Here is a 15,417-nt window from a genome sequence, read left to right on the forward strand (position 1 = left end):
TTCCTCTCTTTCTTTTTCCACTGTAAACCCCTTGACCCTCTCCTTGGCATACCTTTCAATGGAGCAATTACCTCCCATTACATTATTATATCTAAACTTTTGTCTGTGGTCTCAGGTAAGTACTAGATAAACGTTCAGTGTTTTTTTTCCTCATCTTCTTCTAGTTTGTTACCTGTAATCATAATGATACTATTTCTATGATATCTGTTTAATTAAATATTAGATTGCGAAAGAAGAAGATGAAGAGAACTTTTTTTTTTCTTCGAAAAACAAAAACTCATCAGGACCTTTTCGGGTGTGGTAATAATGGAGTAGTAGTAGTAGCGAGGTGACAGGTATTCACTTTATTAATATTTACTTTCTAACGGAAATTTGATCAGTTCGGATTTTGACCTGAAACTTTTGTTTCGATCTTATTGCTTTTCTGATAACCTATGGATTTGTTTGTTTGGAGAAGGAATTTTTCTTCTTCCTCCTCATTTCCTTTTCCTTTTCTCTCTTCATCATCACTCTTATCATCTTTCTCTCTCTCTCTCTCTCTCTCTCTCTCTCTTCTTTCTTTCTTCTTAGTTAGTTAAACATGAAAATCAACTAGAAGGTAATTCAAGGTAATGAGCTTATTATAACTCAAGAAGCTTTAGTTTCTATTGCAAGTTGAAAGGTCGTAACCATAAAAACCCAAAAGTTTTTACAACCAAGAGAAGAAGAGAAAACCTGAGACATTCCTTCACTCTCTCATCTTCATCTTAATCATCTTTATCATCCTCACCATCATCATTCTCTCTCTCTCTTCTTGTTTTATCTTTCTTTTTATTCTCTTACTCTCTCTCTCTCTCTCTCTCTCTCTCTCTTACCATTTCAGTTTCTAACTAAGAGTAGCCATTAAAAATGTCTGAGAAGTTGCTTATTCTCCCTTAGGCAAAATCGATCATCATCTTCTTTTCTTTTCTTTTTTTCTTCTTCATCATCACCACTCACCTTTCCACCTTTTCCACGTTCCTCAGCTCTCTTTCTCCTCTTTCATTCCAGCTTCTTATCATCCTCTTTCTCTCATCATCATCATCATCATCTGATCTTCTAGTTTATTGAATTGGTTGACTGACTGCCTACGCTTTATGCCAATGAGGTGATAATTAAGCAACTAGAAAGCGTCTTCAGCATCGCTTTTCATCTTCACCTTCATCATCTTCATCTTCATCCTCATCATCATTATCATTTCTCTTTCTCCCTCTCCCTCCCTCTCTCTTCGCATCTTTCTTATCTTCTCTCCTGTCAAACCATCTTCATCATAATGTTATTATCTTTATATAGATTTGCTATTCTCTGTCATCTTTTTTTCTTTGTCACTCTCTTTCTCATCTTCTCCTTAATCTTCTCATCTTCTTTATCATCTTCGTCATATCTTTTTTATCTTCATCTCTCTCTCTCTCTCTCACTCTCAAGAGAAAAGCCTTTAAATTGTAATAACCTTAATTTTCCTATTATATTGTAATACTTTTTGTTGGATTACCTTTGAGAAACATTGTTACCTTTATCTTACAAATATCTACAGGGTGTCGACTATTCAACAATCTATTAATTAGATTTACATCAATTTAATTGTTATCATTATTGTCACTTATCTATAAATATATCTACATAAATTAAGTCACAATTAATATTTATAAAAAAAAATTGATTCAACAATTAACACCTTAAATGAGCTTAACTATTGTTCACTTATCTGGTTAACGTTTACATGATTAATTTAAATTTTCACCTTCCAATCAACAACAATTAATTTCAATCATTAATCATGTTTGAAAATTGTCAATTGTTAATCTCCCAAATTTTATACATTCAAATTTAATTTTATTCTGTTGTTAATTGTTACCACTAATCATAATTATATTATCATTATGATGACAATCAAATTTAATATCAACTATCATTCAAAGTGAGAGTAGTTGAATTTTCAAATACAATTTAAATTGTTGATTAAACCAGAAAATTGGGTTAAATTTGATTTCTATCAATCAGTTAAACAGTTGCACTCATTTTTTTGTTTGTTAACTGTTTAGTTGATTGTTACAATTTGTTCATGGAAATCAAGGATTGATACACAATTCCACCTTTAATTGTAATTAACCAGTGAACAGAAAATATTTTTCATCAACTTTCAATTGAAGATTAACTAATAATTTCTTAATCATTGGAGGATATTTAAACACACTAAATGATTAACGCTGATTATAATTTAATCAATGATAATAATATCAGAAAATTTCATCTTCCTCTCTCTCTCTCTCAGTTGATTTACTCATGTTACCCTGTGGTGTGAATCCAAAAGGTTTATCATGTTACTTAAAATTGAGGTCATTTCATCAGCGGGAATTCAGCTTCATGATAACCCACCAGGACAATTAAAGATACAATAGTTTTCTCAATAGTTGATAAGAAATTAATTCTCACTTACAATTAATAAGAGAAAATAATTAGTTATCACCAAAAAGATCAATTGAAATGAAACAATAATTTAATCTTAATAAAGAATCAAATTTAAATTGTTACATAAGAATTGAAATTTACAACATGATGACAAAAATTATTACATGAAAATGAAAGTTTTTTCAGTTATAATAATAAATTGACATGATGATAATGATGATGATGATGATGATGAACAGTATTGACAAAATTATTTACAAAATTTACGCTTAAAATCAAGTTAATTGTTGTTGTTGTTGTTGATTCTGTTTACCAAGCGTATCCATTTGTAAACTTACCTACATTTCAACAAAGGTAAAAAAAGGTAACATTAAATTGTTACCAATTTTTGTGGGTTAATATAATAGTAATGACGATGATGATGATGATGAGATGATAACAATAATGATAGTAAATAAGCTAATGTTTGTTTCCATCAGAATTGAACCAAAGAAATCAGATTAACTTTCTGGTTTTTTTGCTCCTTAGTGATTCTGGTTTAAGGAGTTAAAGCGCAACAACCAGATAGAAATTTATTTGTCTTAATTGTCACCATTTAAATTGATTACCAGTTTTTTGACTTGCTTACTTCTTGATAATCCAATCGCTGGCTCGTTGATTACGTCACTTCGTTGGCTACGTTCCCAACGAAATTCATTGGTTTTGAAGGTGGAACGAGAAGTGAATTTTATTTATTTATCTTTTTTTTTTGTTTCTTCTCTCTTTCTTTTTTTTTCATAAGCCTTATTTTGTTATGATTTGATTGTTGATTTGGTGGTTGGAAATTATATAAGAAAAAAGCATTTTTTTTAATTCTCTGCTGATTGTTAACAATTAGGCCAACCTTCAATCAAATGAGAAGCAAAAATTGAGAGAGAAAAAAACTAAGGTACAAATTGTGATTACATTTAAAACATTTTTTAAGCATGAACTGGCTTCGGTGGTGATGATTGCATGTTAGCATTTGAAGATTCTTCAACTATCTGTAAACTTTGCCTATTATTTTCATCGGAATCTTTACTTGAAACAGAACTTTCATCAGGCATTTCAACGAAAGGCTCAATATCCAAAATATCATCAGAAGCATTAGAATTATCTGAGTCGCTTATAATGGATACTTTATTTTCTTTAAGGGTATCTAAACTTTCATCACTACCCATTGAATCTTCTGGTGGTAATTCAATCTTTGGTTGACTGGAATTAATCAATTCGATTCCATCTCCTTGAAACTGACCTTGTCCCAATGGAAGATTCAACTCAATGTTTACCTTTTCATCATGTTGTTCACTGGATCGATTTATTTTGGTGGGCGGCTCCTCTGGAGGCTCTTCTTTATCCATTTCTTCAACGATGACCGCTTCGGTTGTTCTGCAAATATTTTCGTTACTAAGCTGATTATATGAACAATTATACAAATCTTTACTTTGACCATCAACACCTGAGGGATCCTCTTCTTCCTCCTCTTCGATGGTTTCACCGTCAGCAACATCTTCGTCCAGTTGTTCGTCGGGTTGTTCGGTTGTTTCATTTGATTGACCGGAACCACTTTCAACTTCCATTTCATTGTTGTCAACATTACCGGTTAGTTCAGGATCATTTTTTTCATCAGTTGATTGTTGTTGTTGTTGTTGTTGAGATGTAGAATCAATCTCACCGGTTTCAGCTTCCATTGAACTTTCTGTTTCACCGGATTGTTGTTCCATATTAGATTCAATTGTTTCAGGAACTTCCTGGTTAGTACCAGGTCGATTAACTTTATTTTCCAAAATGGCTATAACACGATCTACATAGGCCAATGTACTTTTTCTGGCAGAACGAACTTCATCACGTCCACCAGAATCAATGTTATCAAGTTTTAACATACACCGAGTTAACATTTCATCTAAATATCGATACTGTTTTTGACTTTCACCGTCAAAATTATTCACTTCACTTTCCAACCTACAGGCCTCATCTTTAATACTTTTAATTAGATCCAGAGGATCAACTGGACCTTTTTGAGGTTCACTTGAAGCCTTTGACTGATTAGGTGCAGGTTGATGGGGTTGTGGTTGTGGTTGTGGTTGACTTTTATTTTCACTAGATTGACTTCTCTCAGCATTTACAGGGATATTAATGACGTGAGGTCCACCATTACCCGATTGTTGAGATTCTGGTCTTGGTGAATCTCTACCGATATTTGGAACGTCTTGTTTAAAGTGAGACTGGTTAGAGACACTTTCACTAGGTTTAGATGTTTTTTCTACTTGAACAGGAATATTGTGAACACGATGTGTTTGTGGATGAGCATCTGGTTGGTATTGTTGTTGAAATGTATAGCCTTGAGGCTCCGGTTTATAGGAAGGTGTAAACCTTGGTTTAGGTGGTGGAGTTGGACTAGGCCCAGGACGTTGTCTAGTAAAGGTTTCACCAGTTCTATCAGGTATTGGACCACCGCCATGAGTTGGTGCTGCATGGTGATGATGATGATGACTGTTATTACGAAATTGCGAGAAACTGGGTGAATGACTATTCGATCTAGAAAGAGGGACAACTCCCTCTGGAGTTTCTACTTGAATAGGAATATTATAAACTCTTGGTTGATGAGATTCTTGTTGTTCACAATCTTCTTCATCGTTGTTACCATGAGAGGAGAAAAAATCACCAACATTCCGAGAACCAGACTAAATATAAACATCAAATCGAACAAGAAAAAAGCAGAAAAAAAAACATTAGTCAGAATAGAATGTCAAAGGCTTAAAAAGATAAATAGAATTATCCAGAAAAAAAAGCGAAAAGAGGAAAATATAGAAAATAGTAAAAAGAGAAAATACTTACACTCATAGAGCCAAAAGGCGAAGAGAAATGACTTCTATCGGAGAACAATTCATCGGGAGAATGATTTTTTCTAAACTGATTTAATTGATTAAATAGATTACCACGACCAGGGGAACTAGAAAATGGACCAGAAGAGGACATGGGATGTGAAGATGAAGATGATAGAGGAAAATGAGTTGTGGTTGGCATATTATCTTGGGTTGTTGTTATTGGAATTGATCGTTCACGAGGTTGATTAGATTGATGATTATTCATTTTAAATGACTAAACAGAACAGGCGAAAGGACAAAATTAAAAACGTAAAACACACAGAGTAAAGATGGTTAACAATCGATAAAAATTGTAATTAATTAATTGTAAGAATATTAAACGGAAAAAGAAACAATCTTCACTATTGAATCACTTGAAGTAAATATAAATTTGGTTCTCTCTCAGGCCTTAAGTATCTCTCTTAGAATAACATTCTAGACTATTCTCACAGCTTCTTTCTTTTTCCAGTTTATTCTCTTTCTTTTCTCTTTCTTTCTCTTTCTAGCTCGATGTTTACTGTAAGTGTGGGTGAGAATTTAATTTATTTTTTTTTCTATTCTTTTTTCCAATCAATTTAATTTTTTCTCTACAATTTTAGTTAAACAATTAATTGTAATTAATTTTCTCTTAATTGATGATTGATTGGCTTTTCTCTCGGTTTGTCTTAACTTGTTTAATTTATCATCTTTTTCTGTTACTAACCAATTGTTTTGTGAGTGTGTAGGTAAATAGATTTGGTTTGTTGTTTTTTTTTCAATCACCAAATTTAAATTGTATTGGTTTTGATTTTAATTGTTTCATATTAATCACCACTGATTGTTGTCTCTCTTTTTTTTGATTTGCAGGTTAATTTAAGGTCATCCTTTTTGGTTTATATTTACGTCACTTTGGTTCCTATTTTGGATTATGTGTATGTGTATGTGTAGATTTACAGGATAAGAGGGTTAATTTGTATCACCATTTTTACCTCATTTTGTTGTTTTGATGGAATTGTAATTAGTTAATAATCAGAAATTGACTGGTTAATGGTGTCACCAATAATTGACCTTGTAATTAACCTTTAAATTGAAGTGGATGGTTAAAGAGAATGAAAAAATATTTATGTGTATACATTAACGTACATGTAATATTTTGATTGTGTTTACAATTGGGTCACAATTGTCTTCAAATTTGGTAATGATGACAATTGTTGATCAACTTGATAATTTGGTGTTTTCATTTATATTGTTAACATTTAAATTGATCAAAGGCAAGTGAGTGAGAGAGAGAATAAGAAGAAAATTGTTGCAAATCAAATAACAAATAATCGTCATAATCTTCATCTTGACTCCCTCCTCCATCTTTTGCCCTCTTCCTCCCATTTTCTTTTTTTCTTTTTCTTCCTTTACTTTTTTTTAGATGAAATTAACTTGATGTTACCAGTGCTTCGGTTTTTTTTTGCTGCCGTCGGATTTATCGCCAGGTCTAAGGTCAACCTAGAAGTGGCCTCAACTTTTGCCGTGAGAACTCAAGTTAACTCTCTGATTGTCAAATTTTATATTAGCTAAATAACAATTTCTCTCTCACTCTCTCTCTTATCTTCTTCTTTCTTCACTCCTAGTGAGTTAAATGTAAGAAGAGAGCAAGAGAGATGTTGTTGATGATAAAGATGATAAGAAAGAGGGCCAAACAAGAAAGAGAGTAATCAGTTTTTGGGTAAAGAAACAGGAAAATAACAATAACCAAAGGGACCAACGTCTCATACTTTCCTCTCTCTCTCTCTCTCTCTCTCTCTCTCTCTCTCTCTCTCTCTCTCTCTCTCTCACTTGCCCCTCTTTCTTTATTCTCCATCATCATCATCATCATCTTCTTCTTGACTGGTTTTTTAAGAGAGAGAGAGGAAAATTAATATAAGGTAAACAGGTAATAATAACAAAGTTACATAGGATAAGTATATTTCTTTCAATTTTTAACCTTCTTCAATCGTAATCATCCTCCTCATCTTCACCTCTCTCTCTCACTTGCTCTTTCTTTTCATCTCTCATCTTCCCATCACATATATCGACCACTGACCTTCAACACAATTGATTGAAAAACCTTGTGAAAATCAACTTGACAATCAACACCATCTTCATCATCCTCTAATTATCATAAAAAAAATCCTATGTAAGAAAAAAAAATTGGTAAACCCAATGATGTATTAATAGTATCTTCATCTTCAGCATCATTTCCGGTTCCTTTAAACAGGTAATAACAATAATCCACTAGAATCTCACACAACAACTCAACTACTATTATCTAAAGTATTAATTGTAAAGAAATTAATATTCAATACAATCGCAAGTTAATTAGCTGTCATATTTTTCAATTGAAATTTTGAATGACAACAATTAAACTTTCAAAGTAATTAATTGATTTATGTCCTCTTAAAGTTGTCAACATTGAGAAACTGATTGTATTACCTGTTTATCTTAATCATTATGATTATCATATTAATATGATCACATAGAAACACTAACCAATGCTATTAACTAATTCATACAATCAACTTAATTACCACTAAGTCCTAACAGGGGTGAGGGAATGATGGTCATTACCTTGAGGTGGTCAGTTGCTAAAGAAGAAGAAGAAAAAATCTTATTGTCAATCAGTTAATCTTGAGCCCAAAATATAATTAAGCCTCAAGTTGTTGTGTCAATAAGCTCACAATCAAAACTAATGATGGTGATAATTCAAAAAATTGGTAAAAGCAACAAACATCAACAATACATGCGGCCATTGGTCAAGAAAGTGCAAACTCTTAGAAAAACCGCCTCAGGGCAAAAAATAGAAACAATTTTTTTCTCTCTCTTTCTTTTTTCTTTACTTTTCACTTTTCGAGACATTTTGTTCAATGGAATGTAAATGAATTTGTGAAATGTTTTACCTACCTGTTTGTCCTCTTTCTTTTCTCTCTTTCTATCATCTATCTATCTATCTATCATCATCATCATCACAGGTAAGAGATGAAGATGATGACCTTTCAACTAAGTTTTTTCTTTTCTCTTTTATTTGTTGTTGGTCATTTCGTTAACTACTTTTCTCTCTCTCTCTCTCTCTCTCTCTTACCTTATCCATCGTCCATTGTTATTAGCATTCCAAGAGCAATTGTTAACATCTATTGTTAACTATCAACTCTTTTTACCCTAAACACAATTAATCTTTATCAATTAGTAAATTGTTTACAATTAAGGAAGAGGAAAGAGAGATCGAGAGAGAGAGAGAGAGAGGGAAAACTTTTTCGAAACTTTTTTTTTATCAACGAAATTGTTTATTATCATCTCTCAAAATGATTAACTAATGAAATAATTTGATGACACTTTCAAGATGATAATTGATTTACTATTATCATTCATTAGTAAATTGTAATTACTTTTGGTAACGATTAGTTAATTGTTTACCTTTTTTTTTCTTCTCTTGCTTTTGATATTCAACTCCGAACGCCTTAAGGATGAATAATTAACTTGAATCAATTGTAATTGTTATCATTGTAAAATCGTTAATGATCATGAAATTGATCATGATGATAAAGATGATGATGATAGTTTGTGAAATAAGAAGCCACAAATTGTTACCTTCAAATTGTAAATTTAGTTTTAAATTATCTGACAATTAAGTACAGAAACCACATTAGCCGTTAGCATTAACGCAGAGAGACAACAATTTACAATGATGATGATAATGATGATGAAGATGATGATAATTATGTATACAAGTTAATGATAATATTAGATTTACAAAGATTAGGATAATGATAATCTTTATGCAAAGTAGATTAACAAGTTAAATCAATGTTTTCATTAGTACACCTTTTTTTTATAATAATTTGTGTGGATTAATGTTGATGATGATGATTGTTGTTCATTTCATCAATCAACAATCAACAATCAACAATTAGTTAGAGAAATTATTAAATATAATGGGATGATAAGGATGATAAGGATGATGTTTATTGGATTATCATCATCTTGTTTTTGTTTAATTGTTCCTCCAGTGTCAATCCCACGCTAAATCATCCATCAGACATTTTTAATTGTGATTATTAACCAGCAACAACAATCAACAAATAATAAGGAAGAAGATTTTTCTTCAACATATAGAAAATTATTATTATTATTTCAATGATAATCATGAAAACAGAATCATCATCATGATCATCAGTCGATGAACCAATTGATGATGAAACAATTAACTGATCACTTTGCTATTACACACTGTGAGTTTTATTAGCTAATTGTTTCCAATCAATTATCATCATCATCTTAAACTGTAATGATGATGATTACGGATGAAGATGATGATGATGATGATAAATAATAAATGAAAGATTATATTATGATGATGACTTTGAAAATGAATCTGAATGAATTTTTTGTTTTCCATGAACAAAAAGAAGGAAAAAAAATCAGAATAACTTGAATCACGTTCAGAACTTTATTTTTTTTTCACCAACGTTATTGACCTTAGATGATGATGATGATGATAATGATGATAAAGACTGTACAAAGTACAGTGTGTTGGTTTACTAATTTTAATTGTAATTAACTTGCAACAGGTATGCATCATTTCATGTTAATTGCATTGAAAGTTTCAACTAAATCCTATGAATGAAAAGCTATGGGAACAGTTAAATTGTCCGGATCATCAATTTAACCTCTTGGTGAATTAACTTGATCATTGATTTAATAACTTAACGATTAACATTTTAGCTTTTTCATTTGTTAATTTAGCCAAAATATAAATCCCATGTATTATTACAATTAAAATTAAAAAAAAAACGTTGATTACAAAACAATTAATTATCACTAACCCATGACAATAAATACAAGTTGGCTAATGGTAAAACTTTAATTACCTTTGTATTAATCACATTAATTACCAGGAGCAATTTAAGTTAAGTTTATAATTTTATTAACTTCATTTTTAGTTAATCATCATCTCTATCAGTGATCAATTAAAAGTAATTAACAATTAACTAAAAGGGAAACAAGTTAAAAGTTAATCAGATAAAATCGTAAAACTTTTGAACAAAAAAAAAGTTTTCAAGACATTCAATAAGATTTAGTTGTTTGATTAGATTTTTTCATAAGTTAACCAATCAATTTAATAATGATAATGATAATACTTAATCGAGTATAACTAATCAATTCAATTAAAATTCAATTATAAAGTTTAAATCACTTTTCCTTTAACCAGGTAATCACTTATTGATTGGGATTAACTGAAAAACTGAAGGTATATAAATTGTTTCAAGTTAACAACAGAAAAAGATACAAATTTTTAAAGATTAAGATTAAGATTAACATGATGAGATTCGTGATTATTTAATAGACCAATTGATTGATGCTAAATCATCGGAATCTCTATCAGTCCATTTTCACGGTCAGTTCAGTTTCCATTTAATTTGAATCATTGCAGAGAGAGAGAGAGAGAGAGAGAGAAAATGATTCCATCTCTTTGCTGACCAATCCTTCACCACAGGTAGTTTCTCATCCTCCTCATCATCAACATGATTATTCAACAACAGAAGAGCTTAATTCAACCTTGACCACCTCATCCATCTTCACCTTAAATCCCATGTTTCCAATTGATATTAAATATTATATATCTTTCTCTTTCTCTCTCACTACCTGTTGATAATAACCGAAATTACATGATATCCCTTATATTATGCATGGAGAAGATGAAAACAAAAAATTCATTTCATGAAAAGGAGAGAGAAAAAAAGTCATTCAAAGTTCATGTTAATTCTGATTGATAGCGATCACCAACAATCAAACTTTAAATCGCAACTAAATCATTTGTATCATCATCTTCATCTCCATCTTCATCATTATTATCATCAATATCTATATATGATTAGCTTCTTGTTATCAAATTAAAAAGATAACTTGAAATCGTAATCAGTTGATTAGTTTTCTTTATTGGAAATTGATTGTTTCAAGCTTATGTAATTTACCAGTTTCAGAACTTGTTCAAATAATTGAATTAATCATACTAATAAATAATAACAATTAATTGAACACAACCAAGGTTAGTTTATGAATCTCTCTCTCTATCACTTCATGATGCTGATGATGAAGAGGATGAGGCCAATGATCTTGAATTTCTGAGGAACTTTTTTTAGGAAAAAAATTCAACCTCAGATAAGAAGCTAATGATAATAAGCACGATTTTTTAATCATAAATTTAATTAAGTTGAAAACAAAACAATCAGTAAATTCATTTACCATCGAGCATCATAATCATCACCGGTAGCGTTTGAATAATTATATTCAGAAATATTAATAATTTCGTTTGAAATTTTTTTCCAATTTCTAATTCAATAAGCATTCATTTCTAGCTGACTATTGGAATGAATCAAATGATAATTTAGATTTAATTAATGATAATATTAGTAAATCAATTATCATCTTGAAAGTGTCATCAAATTATTTCATTAGTTAATCATTTTGAGAGATGATAATAAACAATTTCGTTGATAAAAAAAAAGTTTCGAAAAAGTTTTCCCTCTCTCTCTCTCTCTCTCTCGATCTCTCTTTCCTCTTCCTTAATTGTAAACAATTTACTAATTGATAAAGATTAATTGTGTTTAGGGTAAAAAGAGTTGATAGTTAACAATAGATGTTAACAATTGCTCTTGGAATGCTAATAACAATGGACGATGGATAAGGTAAGAGAGAGAGAGAGAGAGAGAAAAGTAGTTAACGAAATGACCAACAACAAATAAAAAGAGAAAAGAAAAAACTTAGTTGAAAGGTGATCATCTTCATCTTTACCTGTGATGATGATAGATAGATGATAAAACGAGAGGTAAGCAAGGAAAAGAAGGAGAAAAAGAGAGAGAAATTGTTTCTATTTTTGCCCTGAGGCGGTTTTTCTAAGAGTTTGCACTTTCTTGACCAATGGCCGCATGTATTGTTGATGTTTGTTGCTTTTACCAATTTTTTGAATTATCACCATCATTAGTTTTGATTGTGAGCTTATTGACACAACAACTTGAGGCTTAATTATATTTTTGGCTCAAGATTAACAGATTAACATTAAGTAAGGTATTTCTTTTTCCACCCACTGACCACCAAAGTGATGACCATCATTCCCCAACCCTCATTCCAGGTAAGAATCTGCACCATTTTCACAATTGTCGCACACTTTCATCTTTTGTGTAAAGAGTTGTGAGTCTTTCGTTTAAACATTTTTACCAAGAAAAGGATTAAGGCTAAAATGTTGTTTCTAAATCCTAACTAACTAATGAATTTTAATTCTCAACCAAACCCAATCAATAATCACTTTCAAACTCCATTCAATGTTAATCCGAACCTCTTCAAATCCAATCTGATCAATTGTTTTTCTCTTGAAAGTGGATTGATTTATTGGATAAAATGGAAACAATTAAATGATGATTTACTTGAATGGATTTAATTGTTAAAAAAACTGTCATTTTTGAGTCAAAAAGATTATTTCAATTCTAAAGGTAAACATCATAATAAACACACGAGAAAGATGAATGATGACAATCATGATGATGAATATAAATGTTTAATTGTTGGAAGGTAAAAATTAAAAGTCCAACCCAAAGACAATCAAATAAACAACGTCCGGATAGAGTTTCATTTAATTATTGTCACAATTTGTAACCCAAATCGTTACCTTTTCACTAGAATTACGAGTAAATCATAATTATCGTTCATTTCTCTCTCAAAGTTAATCAAGTGAATTAATTTCTAATCCAATTGTAATTATCAGCAAATTCTGTTCCAGTTTTCATATTGAATCTTCATCAAGTTCAGAAAACTTTCTCAATTGTTAACAATAACTTTCGATCTCCTAACGAAAAGATGAAAGTTTATCAACGAATCTAATTCGTTAATTGTTTAATTAGTCTGCGGGTGGTCAACAATCAATTTCTATTATTTGTCATCTCAAATATGACGATTAATTTAGACGAAAAAGTTTGACAATTAAAAGGAAATAGAAGTAACAATTTAATCTTACGCAGAAAAACATTAATCAAATGTACTTATTAACGCAATTGATTATTTGAGTATTTCAATAGTCAATAAGCTAACCAATCATTGCGAAAGCGATAGTCTTTGTATTAGCTCAGAATTTTGGCCTTAATTGTTAACATATTTGATGTTAGAACAATTAATATGATATAAATCTATTACTATTATTGTACTTCGCAATAGTAACAATCTAATCATCTTAGTTTATGGCGTTTGATCAATATGACAATCAATAAGTGAATCCCACCATTTCTAAAGTGATTAGAATTAAATTTGACAATTTACAAGAAAATTAAATCTCCTTAACTTACGTTAATTGTTATTACAATCAAAATCCTGATCGACTTAGGAGGAAAAACAATTGGTTGACAATCGGTGGAGATGCGTAGGTGAGCAAAAGGTAATGATAAACAATTAAAAAGGGAGGTGGATATGAGAGAATTGGGTAAATAATCAAAATTAATTGGAAATATTGTCAATGTAAAATCAGTTACCAATTGTCAGTAGTTTAAGTAAATCAAACAATCAATAGTAACAAAGTATTTATATGTAAATAACGGTGAAAATTAATCATTGTATCACAACGATAGTTCTGGTCATCGATAAGTTTCAATAAGTTTTGTCTGAATTGTTCTGAACTTTTGTGAAGACTTCATTGTTGTTTTATGGACAAAATGAATTCGATAAGTGAAAAACCAAAAGAAATTGATCCAGATGATTTGCCATTGGAACATGAGAAAGGTGAAACTTCACCTGATTATGAGCCTCAGATTGTTTGGAGAAATGTTCTACTTCAAAGTTTATTACATTCGATCATTTTTCTCGAGATTTGGTACCTTTACCGTTATCCAGAGGAACGAAGTAACTTTGGGAAATTGATGAAATTCGGTAAGTAGTTGATTCGATTTTGACTCGAACGGAGGTGTAAATGTAAATAGAATTTATTAGTTAGAGTTTCTTTTGATTCGAATGTTCAAACTCGATTGATTGATTGCTTGTTTTACTTTTTCTAAATGTAGGGACAATATATACAGTGTTTTTCAGTTCGATGGGAGTGACTGCTGGTGCTCATCGTTTGTGGTCTCACAAATCGTATAAAGCGAAAACACCATTACGAGTTTTTCTTGCGATCGCATTTGCGTCATGTGGACAAGATGATATTCTAACATGGGCTCGAGATCATCGAGTTCATCATAAATATTCTGAGACTGATGCTGATCCACATAATGCGAATCGAGGATTTTTCTTCTCACACCAAGGTTGGCTTCTTGTCAAGAAACATCCAGCGGTCAAGGAGAAAGGTAAAACCGTTGACCTGTCAGATCTTTACGCTGATCCAGTAGTCGTTTGGCAAAGGAAATACTATTTCTGGATCGCAATGGCAACGATTGCTGGTATTCCGATAGCATTTCCCTACTATTATTGGGGAATCCCTTTCTGGCATTGTTTCTATGCTTCAGGTATTCGTTTACTTCTTGTCCTTCATGGTACATGGTTGGTCAATTCAGCGGCTCATCTTTGGGGAACCAAACCTTACGATAAAACGATTGGTCCAGTTGAGCAAAATTTCTGGAAACTCTGGGTTTGGACTGGTGAATTTTATCATAATTTCCATCACACTTTTCCCCAAGATTATAAAGCATCCGAATGGGGTTGGATTGGTCAAGTCAACACGGCCGCCATGTTTATCGAGCTAATGGCCTGGCTTGGTCAAGCTTATGATCTTAAGACGACACCTCGAAATGTGGTTAACTCTCGAAAGGCGCGAACTGGTCAGTGGTTTTCAACGAAAAAGAAAAATGAAAATAAAGAGGAAATCAAAGCCAATTGATTGTCTTCGATTATCAATCAAATATTTTTTTTCATTATTCTGATTATTCATTAAAATTACCTATGGAAAATCAATACTCTAAAAAAAATCCAACTTTGTTATTGAAATCTTGATTATAATTAAAACTGTTAACTGAATTAATCACTTTTTTTTAAACCCCATTGATACTAATCCTAACTGATCAATTGTTTTACTGTTGAAAGTAGATTGAATAAAGTGGAAACAATTAAATGATGATTTACTTGA

At 31.1% G+C, this 15,417-nt stretch overlaps 2 protein-coding genes across 2 annotated transcripts; one reads left to right on the top strand and one right to left on the bottom strand.

The window, feature by feature from the left end:
* Positions 1–3,127: 3,127 nt before the first annotated feature.
* On the bottom strand, positions 3,128–5,744 carry LOC128389357 (BAG domain-containing protein Samui-like). The gene is made up of 2 exons (XM_053348919.1): positions 5,284–5,744; positions 3,128–5,129 (listed from the first exon to the last, which is right to left on the bottom strand). Exons 1-2 carry the CDS (start codon positions 5,536–5,538, stop codon positions 3,387–3,389), a joined length of 1,998 nt encoding a protein of 665 aa, XP_053204894.1. The 5' UTR covers positions 5,539–5,744; the 3' UTR covers positions 3,128–3,386.
* An 8,046-nt stretch (positions 5,745–13,790) lies between these two features.
* On the top strand, positions 13,791–15,417 carry LOC128389409 (stearoyl-CoA desaturase 5-like). Its single transcript, XM_053348987.1, has 2 exons — positions 13,791–14,228; positions 14,360–15,417. Exons 1-2 carry the CDS (start codon positions 14,006–14,008, stop codon positions 15,169–15,171), a joined length of 1,035 nt encoding a protein of 344 aa, XP_053204962.1. The 5' UTR covers positions 13,791–14,005; the 3' UTR covers positions 15,172–15,417.

Source organism: Panonychus citri, unplaced genomic scaffold (genome assembly GCF_014898815.1).
Source record: "Panonychus citri isolate SS breed McGregor unplaced genomic scaffold, ASM1489881v1 Contig00108, whole genome shotgun sequence".
Lineage (NCBI taxonomy): Eukaryota > Metazoa > Arthropoda > Arachnida > Trombidiformes > Tetranychidae > Panonychus > Panonychus citri.

What these genes read in the sequence shown, in the direction of transcription:
- LOC128389357 (XM_053348919.1), bottom strand. Translation starts at nt 5,538, where the DNA reads ATGAATAATCATCAATCTAATCAACCTCGTGAACGATCAATTCCAATA. An exon ending in CGCCTTTTGGCTCTATGAGT is followed by an intron (nt 5,130 to 5,283) that starts GTAAGTATTTTC and finishes GTTTATATTTAG; the next exon opens with TCTGGTTCTCGGAATGTTGG.
- LOC128389409 (XM_053348987.1), top strand. Translation starts at nt 14,006, where the DNA reads ATGGACAAAATGAATTCGATAAGTGAAAAACCAAAAGAAATTGATCCA. An exon ending in TGGGAAATTGATGAAATTCG is followed by an intron (nt 14,229 to 14,359) that starts GTAAGTAGTTGA and finishes TTCTAAATGTAG; the next exon opens with GGACAATATATACAGTGTTT.